Below are 21,572 nucleotides of genomic sequence, written 5' to 3'. Positions count from 1 at the left end.
AAAAAAAAAAAGGAAAATCCTCCAGCTCATTTCTAAAATAACTCATCAAGAGCCTCTGTTGTTGAACAAGAGTCTTGATGCACTAGACAACAAAGTCAATGCAAGTGACTATCTAAAACGGTTTAGATGTGTGTTTAAATTTTAGCCCCTTTTTAAGGTGATTTCTGATTCTTTGATTTCTCTCTCTCTGTTCCCTACTTTCCTTCATTTTGTACATGTGTGTTTTGCTAAGTCTTATTGTGTTGTAGTTTCATTCAATAAATCCCTTATATACACACACACACACGCACACCATTGATTTCCTCTGTGTGCTGCTCACAATTCGGAGTAGGCCAGGAAAATAATCTTTCCTAGAACTGATTAATGATTATATTGTCTGCTCGGTGGAACATCGGTTACACCACCTTTGCCAGCAAGATCGACACTCTACAAAAAAAAAAAAAAAAAAAAAAAAAAAAAAAAAAAAAAAACAGCACAGTGGCATGGGGCATCCAGCCATAGTTCAGGTGTACATCTGTGCAGTGTGTTGCCAACCCAAGGCCACAAAAAGTACAGAAAAAAAAAGAGCAACTGCGAAAGTTCGAAGTCATCCACATCCAAAGACTTTGCAAAGGCTCTCAGTCTCAGGCCCCTCAGTCAGTCTAAGCAAAGATCACGAAGTGAAAAAAAAAAAAAAAACTTTTCAGATACTCCGATTGTTTGCATATGCCACCACTTACATATTAGGAGTGTGGTAAATTACAAGCTGTACAAACACAAGAGCAAGATTTTTCCAAAATTATCTGCATCTTATTACGGTCACAACATAATGACAGCTTCAGCAAACATATTGCTGTACAACAAATGTGGGTAATTCGCATTTAATCTCACAAGCCTGCTTTTAATTAAAACAATGTTGCATTCTTTCATGGATTCATTTACTTTATGGTTTTGGTCCTGCTTGGAATGAATGGGTCACCGGGGTGGACTCGGGTGACCAGCCACCCCTAACTTAGACCCCACCGTGAGGAGCCGACACCACAGGTCCACAACAGATGGACAACGCAGACAAGAGGTAACTTCAAAAGGAATAACAATCTTTATTGAACACAACATATCAGGGAGCACAAGTGTGATAGACTTCAGTGTCCTCTAGGTCTTCTTCAGCTACGTATAGGTACCTCGCAGTTTCGCCCTGATGGCGACTTTAATGGGGCGGCTCTCTTCAGGACTCTGGCAGTGAGTATACAGGTAAGGATGCTTCTCAGTCAAGGATACTTGCGTCAATCCACAGTAGTGACAGTGGTTTAAAAGCTTACTTCACCAGCGATGCTGCATACTTCCAGGACTCAGACGGTAAGTAGACAGGTAAGGGTTTTCCCACAGCAATATGTTCCTTCCTAGGGCTCGCAAACAGAGGGAGTGGTTTAAGAGGAGATCTCAGGAGAGGATAGCACAAGATACCTCACCAGCTCAGCTGTATCACTCTGGGATTCTAATGGAGAGCAGGTATCACAACTTTTCACAAATGTGCAAGCAGGGGTTGGGACCGCTTCTCAGCAAAAGCACACACACACACACGTGTAACAATAAGGCTAAAACACTGCAATTCACTCACACGGTAAGGCTGATCAGAGGCCTCAATCCATTCGTTACACTCCCGTGGGGGATCTTCAATCCTCAATTCCTCTTCAGCACACTCTGAAACACATAGCTTCCCCAACAGTCAGATTTACATTCACTGTATCCTCTTCAAGCTTTTCGATGATTTGTAAGATGAAATCAATTCACTTATCTTTCTCTCTCCCTTCACAGCGCAGATCCAATTGATAAATCAGTCCAACAGATTCCCACAGACAAACTCTGTTCCAGCAGACTTCAATGGGCAGCTTTCACCCCAACGAGGCTTCACCACAGCCACGTACACTCCTAATGCAGACAACTTCAATAAAGAACCTTTTCCCCGGAGACTTCAACAGGAAACCTTCACATCCAAATAACTTCCCTGAGCAAGCTTGTGCCCAACACCGCTCCACAAAAAATCACAGCGCCACAAAAACCCACTCCCTCTAAACTTCTCTGAATAGCCCTTTTATCTTTGGCTTGTAAAGCAGGAACCCTATGTGAACGCCGCTCCTCTCTCTAATCAGGCCGGAACGATGTTTCTGCCACACCCGGAACCAAAGTGGGATGTGTTGCACACAAATCTTGACAATGTTTAACAGCTGTGTGACAAATGAAACAGCCATCACTGCTACATTTGCTAACATGTGATCATCACACAACATAAGATAATTTTAGGCACTGATACAAAAAGAAAAATGTGTCTAAATTCATTAATGTTTCACCTGTAGATGCTCAACCAATCCCTTTCCATATATATCTACATGTCCACGTCATATTTTGCACATCGTACAGTCCCAGGGCCTGTTCCCCTTGCCAGTTAGAATATATAATTTTGTAATGTATTATTCAACACTGTTACTCTATTGTAGTCGGCTGAACTGGCAAGTAAATAACAACTAAGGCAAGGGCACTAAACGCTAATTAGTATGCCAGCCAAGTTTAATACATTTCAGAATACAGCCTGGTTTTATACACCTATGAGAGTACCTTAATTTGGCGCTACTGGATGTTTAGAACATTAAGACAACATCATAAATGGTGCTAAATACAGAAAACGCCCTGGTGGGCTTCTGTCTCTTTTGCTCGGCTGTTGTAGTCCTCTGTGCTTCTGTCTTGTCCGCACAGCTGAGGTGGTCCTCTGCTCCACCCTGGGCCTTTTTCACAATGGAGTCAATGTGAATGTCCCACTTCAGGTCCTGAGAGATGGTGGTGCCCAGGAACCAGAATGACAATGTTAAGTGATGTGACATTCAGCGACCCATACTCAGAATTTGTGCTCTGCATTGTGCTCTACACTGTGAACACACATTTATAACATTTATGCTGCGGCGCCCGGGGAGCAGTTGGGGGTTCGATGCCTTGCTCAAGGGCACCTAAGTCATGGTATTGAAAGTGGAGAGAGAACTGTACATGCACTCCCCCCACCCACAATTCCTGCCGGCCCAGGACTCGAACTCACAACCTTTCGATTGGGAGTCCGACTCTCTAACCATAAGACCACAACTTCCCATAAGCTTCAGGTTGTTGAGAGTGCACCAGACAGCCAGCTCTTTAACCTCCTATCTGTAAGCAGACTCGTCATCGTCCTGAATGAGGCCGATGAGTGTGGTGTCATCTGCAAACTTCAGGAGCTTGACAGAGGGGTCCTTAGATGTGCAATCGTTGGTGTACAGGGAGAAGAGCAGTGGGGAGAGAACACAGCCCTGGGGAGCTCCGGTGCTGATTGTACGGGTGCTGGATGTGTATTTTCACAACCTCACTAGCTGCTGCCTGTCTGTCAGGAAGCTGTTGATCCACTAACAGATGGAGGTGGGCACGGAGAGCTGAGTTAGTTTGGGCAGGAGAAGGTTTGGGATGATCGTGTTAAAGGCTTAGCTGAAGTCCACAAACAGGATCCTCACATAAGTCCCCGGTCTGTCTAGGTGTTGCAGAACATAATACAGTCCAATGTTTACTGCATCGTCCACAGATCTGTTTGCTCTGTAGGCAAACTGAAGAGGATCCAGCAAGGGCCCAGTGATGTTCTTCAGGTGGGCCAGCACCAGTTTTTCAAATGACTTCATGACTACAGACGTTAGAGCCACAGGCCTGTAGTCATTTAGTCCTGTAATTTTGGGTTTCTTTGGAATGGGGATGATGGTGGAGTGTTTGAAGCATGAAGGGACTTCGCACAGCTCCAGCGATCTGTTGAAGATCTGTGTGAAGATGGGGGTCGGCTGGTCAGCACACCATTTCAGAAAGACGACACGATCTGGGCCTGGTGCTTTTTCCTTTTCTGCTTCCAGAAGACCTGGCGCACCGCAGTTTCACTGATCTGTATTGTAGGTGTGGGGGAGAGGGGGAATGCAGGAGGTGTGAATGGTGAGAGTGCTTGTTTGGAGAGGTGTTCAGGATGGGTTGCAGGAGTTGTTAATGGTGTGAACGGTTGTTTGGAGAGGTGTTCAGGGTGGGTTGCAGGAGCTGTTATTGGTGTGAACGGTTTTTTGGAGAGGTGTTCAGGGCAGGTGATGGGGGTTCTTTAGTCTGCCAGTCGTTGATTCTCCACAGTGCTGGGGGTTGGTGTCTTGTAGTTGGTAATCTCTTTAAGACTTTTCCACACTGATGCTGAGGCATTGGAAGTGAACTAAGTCCTTATTTTTTCAGAATAATTCCTCTTTGCCCCTCTGATCTCCTTTTCCACTGTTTTAGCCTGTTATACAAGACATTGTCCCCCTTCACGTAAGCATATTCTTTGGCCAGACGGAGCTGTCTGAGTATTGCAGTGAACCACGGTTTGTCATTATTGTAATTTAGTTGAGTCTTAATAGGAATACACATATCCTCACAGAAACTGATATATGATGTTACGGTCTCTGTGAGTTCATCCAGATCGGTGGCAGCAGCTTCAAAAACACTCCAATCAGTGAGGTCAAAACAAGATTGTAAATCCTGCTCTGCTTCATTAGTCCATCTTTTTACAGTCCTTAATACAGGTTTAGTTGATTTTAGTTTCTGGCTGTAGGACGGTATAAGATGAACCAGAAGGTGATCAGAACGTCCCAAAGCTGCTCGTGGAACAGAGTGAAATGCATCCTTTATTGTGGTGTAACAGTGATCCAATATATTACTGTCTCTTGTGGGACAAGTAACATGCTGTCTGTGTTTTGGCAGTTCACGGGAGAGATTGGCTTTATTAAAGTCCCCGAGAATGATTAAAACAGAGTCCAGGCATTGTTGTCCTATCTCTGTGATCTGATGAGCGAGTTTCTGTAAAGCCAAGCATACTTGCGCTTGCGGAGGAATGTAAACACTCACCAGAATGAACGAGTGAAACTCCTGCGGCGAATAGAATGGCTTGCAGTTGACAAACAGCATTTCTAGATCAGGACAGCACATCTTCTTTAACACCTTTACATCTGTACTCCACCGTTCATTGATGTAGAAGCATGTCCCGCCGCCGCGCGATTTCCCAGTCGATTCTGATTCGCGATCGGCTCTAAACAGCTGAAAGTCCGGCAGATGGAGCGCGCTGTCTGGTATGGCGTCATTCAGCCAGGTTTCCGTGAAACACAGAGCAGCAGAGTGTGAGAAATCCTTATTTGTCCGAGAGAGCAGAAGGAGTTTGTCTATTTTGTTGGGTAGAGAGCATAGATTTGCCAGATGGATGCTAGGCAATGGAGTCTGACGAGCGCTCCCGCTCACTTCCCCCGTTTGCTCGTCCTGAAGCATTTGATCAGCGCCGCTGCTCCTCAGATAACAACATTCAGTAAAACATCTTAATAATTGAAATCCGGAAAAATATCTTGTGGTGTGTTCTGCCGAATGTTTAGCAGTTCATCCCTGGTGAAACTGATTGCAGGAATATTACTAAAGACAGGAAAAACTATTAAAAACACAAAAGAGGATTAGCCAAGCGGATGAGACAGAAGCCCACCAGGGCAGCGCAGAGGACCACCACATTCGAAATTCGAAATGTAGTGCCTGCAGTGGGGTGACTATGGGGAAGTGAGACCACTAGTGGACACCCAGGGAAACACAGTACACAATGCACACAGAAGCTGTGTCCCAAAGTTGAGTGTTCGCACTTTGAAGACCAGGTCTCCGAAGTGCACGAAGGGCCCTCTGAAGTGCGTGAGATGTTCCGCCTTCACAGTATTTCCTAATTCCACCACCTGGTGTTTCCGATAAGCGCTCTGTTGCATAGCAATGGTGCGAGCAGAGCACTGACGAGAGGACAATCCTGCCAGGATAGGTGGAGCCAGAATGGCTCTGTTTTTCCTTTTATGTTTTACGTCATAATGGAGGAGACGGTGATGTTCCTTGGCTTAGCCAAGACCGAGGCCAGGTAAGCTACACTGGTTTGCTGCATCCTTTGTTTGATTACAACTTTAAATGCAGGTACTGGTTCGGAGCTTAGTTGAATAATGTAATGATACATATGAAAAACTACAAAATACACCAACACACACATAACAGTTAAAATGCTTACTGATATCTTACAAAGGTGTGATTTTATGTATTTTATTGGCTTGACCATGGTGATCATATGTAGACAGGTTTGCAACCCATTTTTATTAAGTAGTTAAGCATGAAAATAAAACTGAAAAAAGTGCATATGGTATTTTACAACATGATGCATTGTTATAGATTAAACTACCCAACAGTGTATTAGTATGCAACTTTAAAATGAATAACATTGAGCATATTTAGAAGTAAACTGCAACATACACAGTAGTATAGGAAGTAATATTAATGTAAAATTGTAAATTATTTTTCAGAATAATAGTGTACATACCTTTACTTTTACTCTCAATACCTTAAGTATATTAGAGTATGCAAGATAATACTCTACTTAAAGGATAGTTCAGCGAAAAATTACAATTATGTGATCTTTTGCTCACCCTTAAGTTGTTTAAGGTTTGTAATTTTTCCTTTTTGGATAAACTATCCCTTTAGCTAAGGTTTTAAACATGACTAGTACATTTTAGCCAATATGGTATTGGTAGTTACTAAAAGTAGTTTAAGTATCTCAATATTTCTTCTATTAATTACGTTGGGTCACACTATATTTTAGGGTCCAATTCTCACTATTAACTAACCATTAACTATGACTTTTGCCTCAATTAACTCCTTATTTGCTGCTTATTAATAGTTTATAAGGTAGTTGTAAAGTTTAGGGTATTGGGTAGGATTATGGATGTCATGCATTATATGTACTTTATAAGTACTAATAAACAGCCAATATGTTAATAATAGACATGCTAATAAGCAACTAGTTATTAGTGTGAATTACGTTGTCATGGAGCTAAACAGTTTCTCTTTTCCTTCTTTCCCTAAATCAGACTAGACCCCTGTGCAGGATAAAGCTGAATGTGTCAGCGCTGGAGAGGTGTTCAATGGTTTTGGGCTGAGCAGCGAGGCCCTGACAGAGCTGCTGGATTTTCTGAGAAGTGAACGCCAACAATGAATGGGTGCCACAGTCCAGACCCTGGTGTTTCTTTTCTATCTGCTGCCTGTGGTACATCATAAAGATGGTCTCCAAAGTGTTTGACATGTGCCTCATTCCACTGTCACTGCATTGTCCTTCAAGTCTCTGCTTCACCAAGAGATTCACCTCCTGAAGACCCCAGAACACATGGAAGCAGCGCTGGGCTCAAACTGATGTTGTTTTTCTGATGTTAAACCTAAACTATGCTGTAAATGGTTGTAAAAAGTAGTTTGAATTATAGAGCAATTTGTTTTAATGTGAAAAAATATATTTACAGGATAAAAAAATAAAAGAATGTTTTGAGAAAAAATGTATGAGCTGCATTAAGTACTTATGTTATTTTACACGTGAATATACAAAACAAAAATACAACATGTACAGAAAAGTACTTAATTACAAACAAATTACACAAAAAAAATTATATATACAACTTGCACCACAAAAATAAACTACAGAAATTAGGTTGTTTCATTGACAATATATTTAAAAAAAGATACTGAAAAACTGTAATGTACCCATTTTTTCCCACTGTTTTCTCTTGGCTAATGAAGAATGTATTTGTTAAGCATTCTCTCAAGATGAGAAAGCTTGTGCTTCTCTCTCTCTATCGAGTTTGATGTCCTCTCTGAGCAGCTCCACTCTCTCTCTCACCTGTCCCAGGACACTTAGCAAAAAATTTTCTTTAACTTTGTATTAAGTCTTTCCCCAGCAGGCACACTTTCTCCAGAATAGTACTAAAATTAGAAAATAGAAACACAACAAAAAACAAAGATCTAAACATTAGAAAATATGACACAGCAGGACATGCATACAAAATACTGAAGTGCTAAAGTTAGGTTAAACATTTGTAGACATCTCTAGCATGACAGCTATTCAAAAACACAACAAAGGGAAAGACAATTGCCTTATACCAGTGGTTCCCAAACTGGGGTGCGTGCACCCCTAGTGGTGCGCAGACTGACCACCAGGGGTGCGCAAGAGAATGTTTGTAATGGCGGGGAAAAAGATCGCTCTTTATTATTTTTATGTATTTAACTGAGGTAAACTTTACATGCAAAGGTTTTATTAAGAAATTAAATTTCACATTTCACATTACACACTACATTACTGTATAAATTACAATTGATATAATTTCATTTTACAAGCACGTTTGTGTCACAATAGCCCCGCCCTGTTCTTTTAGTTCATATTAGGTGCTAACTGATAATTCGTTCATTTTTTTCACTTACTACATTCAACAGAATGGACACCTGGGGCCGGATTCACAAAAATCTTAAGAAATAAATTAAAATATTAAAACGTTCTCAAATATATTCCTAAGAACATCTTAATTTTTTTTTCTTAAGAAGAAATTAACAGCCGTTATCTGAATAAATACATGTTGCTGCTAAACTCACTCCTGTAGATTACCCTAATAATCATGATCATAAGCACGCACCAGACTGTATATTTTTGTTGCAACTTTGAATATTGCCAAAATGATGTATTAATAAGCTAAAATTAACCCTGACTCGTTATCTTCAACAATCTTAAGAAAAGAATATTCTTAAGATGAATTTTTTTGGGAATACAAAATATCTTTAAGTTTTTTCTAAAATTAAAAAATAAGAAGAAAATGGAAGTTGAGAAGAAATTTCTTCTTAAGAATGTTTCGTGAATCCAGGTAAAAAACGGGCTTTAAAGAAATTAAATATTTATATGTATATATCATATATATTTAATGTATATGATCTGTGTGCAAACATGCAGGCCCATCCATCTCACAAAAAAAGGAAGTGATCTTTTATTGTTATTATGTTTTCTAATTTACAGTGAATATTTGTATTTAGTTATTGCAATTAAAAATGTGAAATCTAACTAGAGTAAGGTGTTGGGGGGTGCTTGACAGGTGCCAAACACTAGAAAGGGGTGCATGCTGAAAAAAGTTTGGGAACCACTGCCTTATACTATATATAATCTTGACTTGACTGTCTTATTGTTTGTGGGCTTTATGGTAAAAAAAACAACTGGCTTTTAATACTTTGGCTAGATATTTGAGTAAATGAAAACACAACACTTACATTTCAATGTGAAGTCCCCCACAGAACTCTCCTGCCTTGTTATTTGAATATACACACCTTTGTCGTATGCTTGCAAGTGATTCTGGGATATGATAGGGTGCGAAGTGTCCATCAGATGTAAACTTAATTTTCATACGAAATGAAGGGCGCATTTGAAATTCGTCAGCCTTCGTCGCACCACAGTGACGCATACGCACTTCAAATGCGCCCTTCGAAGTGCGCATTCTGACTTTGGGACAGCTTACGTCATGACGCAATCGCACTTCAGAGTCCACACTCTAAGAAATATCTGTTTATTAACAGTTGCATTACCATATATTTTTACAGAAATTGTCCATACAACGTCATTTACGGGTGTATTTCGGTTTGTCAGGGTTTGGGGCTAAACTTTCCTTTTGGGGTTGTGAGTGTGTGTTTGGATGGTTTGACAGCTCTCTGTGTCCACCTGTTTGATTTGAGTTTTCCCCGCCCTCCGTTTCTCCGTTTTTTAACCTTAATTGTTTGCCACCTGTTCTCAATGCTCTTCTAATTTTTTTAATTCCCTGTGTTTCTCTGTTCATTGCCAGACTGTTGTAACTCTTACCAATAGCTCGAGTTGGTCTATGTACTCACCTCACCTCACCTCACCTCGTCTCGTTTTGTCTTCAGGCTCTAGTGTCTTTTGCTGTTTTGCTCTGCATACCTGCAAACTCAGAAGGACTGAAAAAGGTGACAGATTTTTCAGTACACCCACCCCACAAGAAGAAAATAAAGGGAAAATACAACATTTTCTTGAGGTAAAAACTGAAACATTTATTAACACCACTGAACACAAAACAACTGAAATACTGTAAACAACAGCACTCCAGCTGGTCTAGTGGGGACTAAAAAAAATCATTTTTTTTACTATTTTGGCCTGGGCAAGCCTTTCAAGGGCCCATTTTCTCTGTTTTGCCATGTGCCTCTTTCGGTCCACACTTTCTTCCTCCACCACTTCTGCCCTATTTACAGCAGCACTAGTGGATGGCTGGCAGCCAAACTCCACGCTCCTTTCGCTGCCTTTCAGCTGCTTTTGCTGCCGCTGGGCTTTGTCCCTGGTTCCAGCCGAAATGATGTTCCCACACAGCCTTCTATCTACTGGCTCAAATTTTGAATCCTCTCTGCTGAACATATCCACAGCACTCAGCTTTCTGCTCTGTAGAGTATATTTGACAGTCTGAATAGCGCTGAATGTGGTGATGTTAAAGCTTGTACTTTTCTTGTCAATGTTGCCCATTATATTAAAAGAAGATTCAACTAATGGGCCATGGAATATTGACATTGCAGCTTTCACTGCTTGACACAGGCCTGGATATTTTCCAGTATCGTCGACACAGGCCCACCACCTCACAACATCATCTCCATCTTGGAAGCTGCGCAGGTACTGGAGAATTTCCTGGTGTGTCAACATCAAGCAGCAGGTGATCCATCATTGCAGTGAGTTTCCTCAGTTCAGACCCAGTTTGACCGTGCCCTCTCAGTATTGGGTCCATGGCCGACAAACACTGGAGGGTCTTGCTCTGCTCTGTGATATTAGGACCGAGCAAGTTATCATCCCTTATTTCGCTTCTCCATTCTTTATCGCAGTGGGTCTGTTAATTTACGGAACTATTGTCAGAATTTTTATTTGGAGCGGGAGATTTTGACTGCTTGAAAAATAAAAAAATAAAAACAGTGCATCTCCTCTGTGTTAACAAGCTGGCTGTGAACGTGCAAAAGCTTCATCTCCAGCTCCACTTTGTGTGTAAAAGGTAATTTCGAAATGTCATAGAAGTTAGTGTTAGCGTTTTCTTAGTATTGTAAGCTGCAAATGTTAAATGTTCGGCCATGGTTAAGACCGTAACGTATGTTAATGTGTTGATGTGCGACATCAGTGGCGTCTTTTTGGGGGCTGAACGTTAAATGAAGGCTTTCTTTTAATGTAATTATGGGCCATTTTGAATGAGTGAAAATGTTAACTTAATCCAACATCCACGTTCGTTAGTAAGGTTAAATGAACTGTTGCTTGCTGTAAGCAGGTCTGCCATATCTGTGTGTGGCTGTATAACTTTTTTTTTTTTTTTACTGTTTAACTTAAGTTTACTTCAATATTTTACTACTAAATCCTAATCTAATCATGGCGAACTATATATCATTGGAAAGTTCTAAGGCTCAAGAATACATATTTGTTAATGATTTTGCAGAAAGATATATGGGAATCAGAGGAGTTACTACAGATCCAATAAAACTCCTCCAGGGCCTGATGGAGTACTTTGCTGAGGAGCCAAAGGTGCTGCTGCTAAATGAAGAAGTAAGCACACAGCATAAACTCATCATTTTATTGGAATTTAGTTTGGTAGGTAGGGAAGGTAGTGACACATTGATACCAGGGAAGTTGATTGATATAGGAAAGTTCCACAGAAAAACAACATTTTGTGAATCAGACATGTCTGTGTCTTCACCTCTCTTTTAGGATGCCTTAAGCAGAACTGCCAAGCAACCCGTGCATCACAGTTGTGGGTAAGGATATTTGAAAGTGATGTATATTTGTTTCATTGATTAAAAATGTATTGTCGTTATTTACATGTTTTGCAGATGAAGGAAGATACAAAATCTCAGTGGATGAAGTCACAGTAATCCACATCATCAGCTGTTCTCTGGTTGCTGTCAGCCTATGTGTTCCTCCTCTTCTACATGCTGAACATCATTTACCTCAAAGGAACAGCCCTGTCTCTGGATTTTATCCATAGGTAGGCCTATGTTTTGTCAAAGTTCTTTGTCAATTTTACAGTATACTTAGTTTTGTAATGCCATGCCAAAGTGACATGATACTTTTTTGTGTTGCCACAGGAGCCAGCTGGGTATCAATCCAGAACATGGGTCTAAATCAGAAAAAAGGGCCCAAAACAATATAACATTTCACCAAAACAGGGTTTATGTTGTCTTTTCTAACCCTTTTCTAACAGGGTTTAGAAAATGTTTAAAACGTGTTTCTGTGAAATTGGTCATTTTGACCCAAACTTGTGACAATCTAATCAATGATTAAAAAAGAAAAAAAAATTGAGAGATGTCCCAACATTGTTGTTTTATTTACACTACTTTTTTGTTTAAAACAGTGGTTTGGATATTAATAAATAATGATAAATGAATTATTATTTACCATTTCAACAAAATATCACTGTGTCTATGACCAAACTGTCCGTACAAGCCCTCCGTATTGGATTACATCTCCAAGATGACACCAAGATCTTCAGAAGACCAACCCCTCACCTCCAGGGAAATGAGTCTATATTTCTGTTTGGAATGTTTTCAGCCAAGAGTGAAAAGTTACTGAAAAGTACAGAACAGTTTTATGTTTTTTTGTGTTGTTGTTGCTATAGATACACCATTAAATAAACAGAGAGTGCTCTGATTTTTACTATAGGTACACCATTAAATAAACAGAGAGTGCTCTGATTTTTATTATAGATACACCATTAAATAACAGAGAGTGCTCTGACTTTTACTATAGATACACCATTAAATAAACAGAGAGTGCTCTGACTTTTACTATAGGTACACCATTAAATAACAGAGAGCGCTCTGATTTTTACTATAGATACACCATTAAATAAACAGAGAGTGCTCTGACTTTTACTATAGGTACACCATTAAATAACAGAGAGCGCTCTGATTTTTACTATAGATACACCATTAAATAAACAGAGAGTGCTCTGATTTTTACAATAGATACACCATTAAATAAACAGAGAGTGCTCTGATTTTTACAATAGATACAACATTAAATGGCAGAAAGTGCCCTGCTTTTTTTTTTTACTAGATACACAATTAAATAACAGAATTCGGTTTTATTTACTGTGGGCACATTGAGAATTAAGAGAAAATTTCAATTTTTTAATAATGGGACAAAGTCCGGGTAAGGGAGCTCCCAGTACTTTTTCTGTTATTTTACAGATTTATTTCTCAGAGTGCACACACATCAGTTTGGGACACCCTTTGTTGTACTGCTGTGATGTATTCGGACTTCAAATGCACACTTTGGAGTCCATGCACTTAAGTTTGGGACACAGCAAGATTCATTGTGGAGACAGGTATTAGACAACGATGGAATGTTTCCTACGATTTATTCAAAAACACAAATAATAAAATATAAAACTGCTCTCTTTAATATACAGAGAAAACTAAATTAACATCTTTATTCAACAATTATTTTTACGCAGGTGTCGTGGTTCTCTCATGAATGAAGGATAAAATGCGTTTATTGAATCATTTGCCAGCATACTTGCCTGCAAGTTATTTTTGGCATGGCTTTTCTTGAAGCATTCTACTAGGACTATAGTTTTTAAAATATATCTACTATCTGAGTCATCATCCATGCCTGATTAAAGAACCGTCCCGGCACAAATTAATTATTGTTTTTATTGCTTGGGTTTTAATTCTAGGAGTGAAAAAAAAAGTTGATATTGCAATCTTGCTAGTTTCCAATGTGAGAAAAGTCTTTTTGGTGAAATGAGGCTGCATGCCATTGTTCCAGAGAGTTGTGTTGAAGGCATTTTGATTAAGTACTGGTCCGACAGTAGAAACGCAGCCTGATTTTGGGCTTGATGCTACTGGTCCAAGGCTATTTGCCCCACTAGTCTGTTGAAAGCACTGGCTCGCACTGGCCTGCCAGTAGAGAAGCAGATAATGGACCTGTGGACCCAGCCTACTCATCCAACCAATCCAGGTCCAGGCCAAGGAAAGACTTTCTTATTACTCCAGTGTAAAATTTTAATTGTGTGTCAATGCTGATGTCCTGCAGTGCCTTGAAGAGGATGACATCCTGGTCCTCTCCATCTACCTCCATCACACAGTGAAGGGGCTCCAGGTTGGGCCTCTTAGAACAACATTTAATTCTTCGGCCGACTGTGTCTGTGTTGGGGTGGCAATTGCAGCCCGTCTTTGCATCAATGCACATGTCTCTCTGTCCAGCTTTAAAGAAGAACAGGTACCTGGCCTCGTCACGATGTCCCTCCATCATGGCCATCCCTTCAGCTGCACTGATTACCTTTCCGTGGTAATCACACACAATGTCGCCTTTAGAAAATGGTCGGGTTGCGACCACCCCTATAATCAAGAAAACATTACATTTTAAGACCAAAAGGACAACTGAATACATGTACAGGCTAACTATTCAGTATTTGTGATCTGGAGCACAAAAACAGTCTTAAAGGAACACTCCGACTTTTTGGGACTTTAGCTTATTCATATTGTGATCTGTATAGTCACAACGTGTACAAATAACAAGGCTATATGAGACAGAGACCATTTTTAATCGTATAAATACTGGGAACTATATTCTCACTAGGCGTAGGAGCACAGCTAACCTTACTTGGGCGGAGTGGCTACTTGGGCGGAGTGATTAGCGCAGCACACGAGACACGCCGTGGTGATGAGCAGAGTGTTCGCTCAGAGTTGGAGTTATAGAGTCAGCAATTACTAGATAGTACATTTATAGTGTACAATCATGGATGTTTGCTGTATTGTAAAGAGCTGCGACCATAAACAGCGGAGACCAGGTAATACTATGATGTTTCATAGAATTCCAACCAAAAACGCTGACCTGATGAATCGATGGCTACTTGCTCTGGAAATGGATCCAAACACACCTGTAAACACCATCACGAAGTATTTCGTTTGCTCTGAACATTTTACTGTGGACGACTATTTTGAAAAAATGCAAGTTGCCACACAGACCATGAAACCTGTGCTAAAGGATACAGCAATCCCATCGATAATAGAGACAGGACAAATTGGATCACCTGTTGCTGCGGTAAGTGTTCCGTTATGTTTTGAGATGACTAACATTAGCCATACTGCAACAGTGCCATGCTAATGTAATATAACCTTAGTAGTGACACTATTACGTGAATAGGGGCTCCGTGTATCCCCTTTATTGTTATTATTGTGTTGTCATGAACACACTGCTCGTGATCATTATAACAAAATCACTTACTTGGTGGACAGCTGACCATTAGGTTCACTCGGCATGGGGCGTTTCTTCCAGTTGATCTTGTCACAATGGAAAAAAAAAACGACAACTGCCGGGTATATTAGGGCAGAGAAATCTTCTGTGGTAGTGACGCAAATATTTTGATTGTCATCAAGCCTTGACATTGATGGCAATACCCGGTCCCATTCATTACAACAAAGGCACTCGGTTCTGTCAGCATAGATTGGCATGTTCCACATTTACAGCACCAGTCTGTGTTCGTTCTGATTCTCCCTTCGACATCTTGTCTTACAGCTTCCAAAGTTTTTAATTCCTCGTCTGTGTATTCTGGCTCAAAACTATATGGTTCTGGATCTTGGTTTGATACACAGTAAAATTCCTCTGAGTCTGACAATTCCTCAAAGTCAGCCATGATCACGAGTCACGTCTAGCTGGTTAGTCACGTTTGTTTGTTTACGGAACCATCAACAGGGTGTCTTGTGTGCTGCGCTAATCACTCTGCCCAAGCAGCCACTCCGCCCAAGTAACGTTAGCTGTGCTCCTACGCCTAGTGAGAATATAGTTCCCAGTATTTATACGATTAAAAATGGTCTTTGTCTCATATAGCCTTGTTATTTGTACAAGCTGTGACTATACAGATCACAACATGTAAATAGGAAAATGTTTGCATTATTTTGTCCCTTATTGGGATTACTATGCTAACAGTATCCATTTACATCCAGTCTTTGTGCTAAGCTAGGCTAGCGGTGGGTGCGTCAAATAACACTTACAGAACGCACAGAAATGAAAAAGGTATGTATGGACTTATCTAACTCTGGGGGATACTGTGAATAAGCTAAAGTCCCAAAAAGTCGGAGTGTTCCTTTAAGTCACCAGAGTATATATATAGCAATAGCCAACAATACATTGTATGGGTCAAAATGATCGATTTTTCTTTCATGCCCAAATCATTACTATATCATATAAAGATCATGTTCCATGAAGTTTTTTTTTTTTTTATTTCCTACTGTAAATATATCAATACTTATTTTTTATTTATCAGTAATATACATTGCTAAGAATTTTAAAGGTGATTTTCTCAGTATTTTTTTGCCTCCTCAGATTCCAGATATTCAAATAGTTGTATCTTGACCAAATATTGTCTGATCCTAAAAAACAAATCAATGACGAGTATAAATGCAGAAATATCAATAAAAAAAATTGACACTTTATAGTTATTGGTGCTGAAATGTAGATTTGAGTAAAGAAAAAAAAAAGGTTTCTTACCTAGACCCTCCTCAGCACCAAAGTCCTTGACGGCCAGGCCTGTCCAGGCCTGCTCAGACACACATTTTATTATAACCTCATCTGCCTCAATGGTGTCTGTGGACGCTGGTTTCCACAGGCGTTCGATTTCTTCTGGCTTTGGACAGTTGGCCTTCCACCCCTCCTGTGCAATCAGACTTGCCACCTCTGAGGCAGACGGCTTGTGGTGTGTGAATTGTGCTGAAAGAAATAATTTAATAACTTTACTCATGCAATTCAGTTGTCATAATGAATTAATGGCCTATTTGTCATGTTATTGAGTGTCAGTTCTGTATTAATAATGCATTGGAGACTCACACAACAGATATTCCTCTCTCTGGGTATACTGGGTGGCTCTCCACCTGTCATAGAAGACACGGTCTTCAGGAAACCCTGAATCGACCCGCTGCTTTTTGGTTGGTGGTTTGCCCTCCATTGAAACTGGAAATCTGTCCAGAAAGGCAGAGAAATCTTTCCGCAAAGCCTGTTGCTCCCTGTTTCCAGCAGTACTCAGCTCAGCCAAAAAGGTGTCATCTTCTGTAGAAGTGCTGTGTAAGTGAGGAAAACGGTTTAAAATGAGCTAATCAGCTGTAGAAATAGCTGGTGGTGTTTTACATTCTTGTTAAATGAAGAGACCTACCCCTTCAGGGAGTCCAGCAGTAAAGCTGCATCCACAATATCCTGAGGCCGTGTCCTTCTGTCCGCACTAGTGCTATGGGTCAGGTAATGAATCACAGCCTCATGTTGGTGCGCTGGAAGATTTTCTGCAGCGTTCTTAACGGCCCTCCGTACATCATAACTCCTGAAAGGGGTCAGCTTATACCTGCAGGGAGAAAACATGGTATAAAATGTTGACTATGACTGACAAGGCAAAATAAAGTGTATCCATTTACACAAGTGCAACTTGGATCTCTATTAGTACGTACATTTCATGGAGGCGATTCATGTCTTGTGACACATTATGAACAGCCTCGCCTGACGTCGTAGTAAAAAAACTTTGGCAGAATTTTTTTAGCCCAATATTCTTAGGCCTGATCTCCTTGTAGTACAGCTGGAAGCACTATGGAAAAACACTAAAGAGTTATTGAATGTAAACACTAGTGGGTATCCAATATGCTCTTTAAATCATACTAAAACTTACAGCTTCCTCGTCTTGTGTCAAGGCGATTTGCATACTTGCAGTTTTATCCCGCTTTACACCAATCACCACCCTGCCATCTTGTGCGATCCTCTCTACCCAGTCTGCATCCTACAACATTGAAAAGAATCAATTAACTATTGCATACGTGTTCAATCATTTTATGTAATTAGTACAAACTTACTGAAACACATGAACTTACGGTCAAGCCTTCCACAGCTCCTGGAAGCTGCATGTGACGGAAGACCAATAGCGCCTCGCAGTAATAGCGGTACAGCATCTTCTCTGTATTTGAGACTGTTTTCCCCATAAGCAGATTTTTATGGATCCATAGGAAGTCTGGCTTTGCCGCTCTCAAAATCTTCTGGCAATCTTTAATGCAGGGAGTGCATTCAGGTCTGATTTTGGATTAAGCATAACAAACAAAACTAGATATTAACCATTTTCTGAGCATATACCTAGAAAAGACATTTCCAACTTGAGTTATAAATGTTGAAAGCTTTGGAGCTGTGACTTAATGTTATTCTCTTTTTAAAGAGGACACCTGATCATTGTAGAGGTGAAAAAAAGTTGCAAAAATCACATTAAATTGTTTTATGAAGATATAAAATTTAAAAATGACAATATTGAAATGCTATATTGAATATAAATTTTACAAAACCTGTTTTCCTTTAAAAAATTGCTAGAACATCAAAACCAAAATCTAAAGTTGTGCTCCAAATTTGAGGCTGATATCTCAAAAAATGAACTTTCAGTGAGATTTTGTTTGGGTGTAGGACCGAGCTTTACTACTAGATCTTAACCATTTAAGGGCGCCTTTATTTCCATAAATGGTTTAAGTGATCCATAACAATTTTTTTCCATACTTTTCTCAACATTTATGAATGAAGTATACACCACATTCAGAGGAATAAAGGACAAATTAGCAGTATTTGATTTAAATTTCCGCTCTAAAAAACACATACAAGAACCATGGGTGTGCGTTATAATTCATGCTGCAGCAAAAATGTATAAACTATGATTTTTTTTCTTTATATTCAAACCCTTTTTTCTCAAAAAAAATAGAATGGATGTTATCTTTTGAACGCTTGACCTGAAAAGGAATGGAGTATTGTTTTTTTGTTAGGGTTTTTTTTTTAAGGTTTTTTATGCATTTATATGTGCTTCAATACTTCTAAATAGAGATCAAAACTCGCTCTCTGACTGTGATGAGGACTCTTCTAGCAAATTAATACGTTTTACATTTGTTCTGTAAAATAATTTTAGAAAAAAATCAGTCACCAAATATGAAAACTAGATTCTTTAAGCTTTCAAACGATATATAGTTTGTCAAGATTGCTTTAGGTGCGGACTCAGATATTACGGGTAAAAAACATGTAGTAACATTAATATAAAAAGGACCAGGTTAAATGAACATTTAAACCATTAACCTCGAGTCAGACGTCTTGTCATCGTGGCTCTTGAGTACAGTCTTCTGCAGGGTCTTCAACATGTTAGCGTATCTCTGGCAGTTGGTCGACAGCTTCGGGTCTCTTTTCTGAAAATCCAGTCTTAGCATCAAGTACTCTAGGAACCTATTCATGCTCTTGATGTAATTGTGGATGGTGGCTGAAGACACGTCAGTGCGCTTCAAGGCCGTCAGAAAGTCCTGGGCCTCTCTGCTTTTTGACAGGAAGTCCAAAGACGGCTCAATCTCAGTGGGCTGCAAGTACCGAAGGAAACGGGACACGTTGTCAATCTATGAAGAAAGAAGAAGTCAGCATTAATATCATGAAAGTGACCTACTGAACATAAAGGATGTTAGGTTTTTATTATTTATTTAAGCTATAAACTTGTTTAAAACTTTTGTATTTTAAAAACTTGTTTAAAATTTCTTTAGCTGAACAATAAAAGTTTTCTTACTGGGTTAAAACCAGTGTAATCTAATAAATCACTCTTCAGAGATAAAGGGGTTTGACATGTCAGAGGATCTTTTCCTAGTATTAAAACTTTATTTTAACTATATTTTACAGCAGGAATAAACAATCAGGGGCAGAATTACTTAAAACTTAAAGGGGTCCTTTATGTTCTTTTACAAGGTTGAAAAACACATTTTTCACATACTTTATATTATTACAACACCTCTCTCCCCAGTCTGACATGAATGAATGTGGACATTTTTTTCGAATCTTTTAAGGATTTTGGGGGTCCACCCCTTTGCAACCCTACGGAGAATAGAAGTGAAAAGATATCTTACCTCCTGTTTCCAGTTGGGGACCTTCTTTGACATAGTCAGGTAGTTTTTAAAGTCCACCAGGAGCCCAGCCCGAGCAGAGAACTTGTCAAGCAGACCCTCCTCTATCTTTGACCTCACAGATTGGGATATTGTTTGAGGATCTCCGGAGGATTCGGCAGTGGTTGCATCACTATCATCAGAAGCTGAGTCGCCTTCAGGGTCCAAGACCATGTTGGACTCCTCTGGCAGGTTCATGATAAAGAAACCACGGTGAAGAAGCTCCTTGACCATGGAGATCCGAGAGCGTCTGTCAGGCAGGAGCTCACAGAGGTGCTGGTAATTCCAGGTCCTGTTCTTCCGGATCCACTCTCTGCTGGAAGCCTTAGCTATCTTCACCTGCTCCGCTCGTTCTTCTGCTGTGCTTTTTTTCATGCACACCCTGGCCAGGTGAACAGAGAGGTTCTCCTGTGGCTTGTAGCACTGCAAACAGTGCACAATATTGCGTTCAACAGACCTTCAAGAAAAAAAGAGATGATATAAAGAACGGTTATTTAAAGAAACTAAATAGGCAGCAGCAGAACAGGATCTGTCCTATAAGCATTTCTACCTGGATTGAGTGTTAATGGGTGTGAAAGTGCACATACTAGGGTATTTTAGTTAATCCCAACACTGTCTTTAATACCCTTATTAAAAAAGTTTAATAAAAAAACATGGTTGTTATAGTTAAAATAGTGTAACCACAAATTAACCATAGGTTTTGCTACACTAATCACAGATTAACCATGATTTGGCTTGAAGACACCTATGTACATACCAGTATTAATAATAGCACCACCATCTAGCAGCAGGAAATGTGAAGCCGATGGTGCTATTAGTAGAATGAAATATTGATATGTAGGTTTCTTCATACCAGGACTCTAATTAATAGACCTGGATATTATATGCTTGAGTCACAATAAATTCCTCTGTCATAATAACATGCTTTGCCACTTAGCTAAGTGTTACTATCATGTTTAACGCTTTCTGACATTATTCAAAGCATTAATAAACTGCTAAAAAGGCTTATCGTACTCAACATTCTTAACATATTTTTAGTAAATTTATCTAAAAATTTACATAAATTGACATGCATGTACTAGATAATCAAAATGACATAAGATAGGATTTTTTTTCCAAGTGAATTTTGCTTAAAACAAGTACTGTTACGTGTGGGGTAGTATTAAACGCTCTTAAAATAAGATTATTTTTCTTACCCCACTGCCAGAGAATTGTACTTATTTTAAGCTAAATGCAATTCATTTAGTTTTTTTCCCTGCAAACAAGACTATAAATCTTATGTGATTTTGCTTAACTAGCAGATGCATCTTAATTAAGAAATGTTTATTCTTGGATAAATGAACTGTGTTAAGTTGAGGAAACCCCAGTAAGTCAAGCCTCACCTCTTGTCCTCTCGTTCCTCCATTGTCACAGTAGCCAACATCTGATGCAGGTGAAGTGATTGATCACAGGTGTAACACTCGTGAGAGAACAGAGGATTGATCTCGCCTCCTGTATTTATCTGCCAGTGTGGGCGGGGCTCTCCTGCTGTGATGTCACTTGAGCTCAGCCAATCAGGCATGGCCAGACAAGTCTTGCTGCTGTTACTAATATTAAATATTGTTTTTTTTTTGTGTGTGTGGAAATAATGAAATTATACATTCAAACATTCATGGTAAATTTAAAAGAGAGAGATAAATTAATGTTTTTATTCACCAAGGATGCCTTAAAAAAAGTAAAAGTTACAGTAAAGATATTCATCATTATTTATAACTGTT

The 21,572-nt window shown here is 39.6% G+C and overlaps 1 protein-coding gene across 1 annotated transcript; it reads right to left on the bottom strand.

The window, feature by feature from the left end:
• Window positions 1-13,247: 13,247 nt before the first annotated feature.
• Window positions 13,248-21,263, bottom strand: LOC113047431 (uncharacterized). Its single transcript, XM_026208792.1, has 10 exons — window positions 21,198-21,263; window positions 19,780-20,272; window positions 18,974-19,281; window positions 17,746-17,941; window positions 17,547-17,654; window positions 17,332-17,465; window positions 17,046-17,228; window positions 16,724-16,953; window positions 16,388-16,606; window positions 13,248-14,235 (listed from the first exon to the last, which is right to left on the bottom strand). The coding sequence occupies exons 1-10, from the start codon at window positions 21,236-21,238 to the stop codon at window positions 13,835-13,837; spliced, it is 2,313 nt and encodes a 770-aa protein (XP_026064577.1). The 5' UTR covers window positions 21,239-21,263; the 3' UTR covers window positions 13,248-13,834.
• Between the last annotated feature and the right edge of the window lie 309 nt (window positions 21,264-21,572).

Source organism: Carassius auratus, chromosome 28 (assembly GCF_003368295.1).
Source record: "Carassius auratus strain Wakin chromosome 28, ASM336829v1, whole genome shotgun sequence".
Lineage (NCBI taxonomy): Eukaryota > Metazoa > Chordata > Actinopteri > Cypriniformes > Cyprinidae > Carassius > Carassius auratus.
The sequence above is the reverse complement of the archived record's forward strand: the minus strand, read 5'-3'. Positions and strand labels throughout refer to the sequence as shown.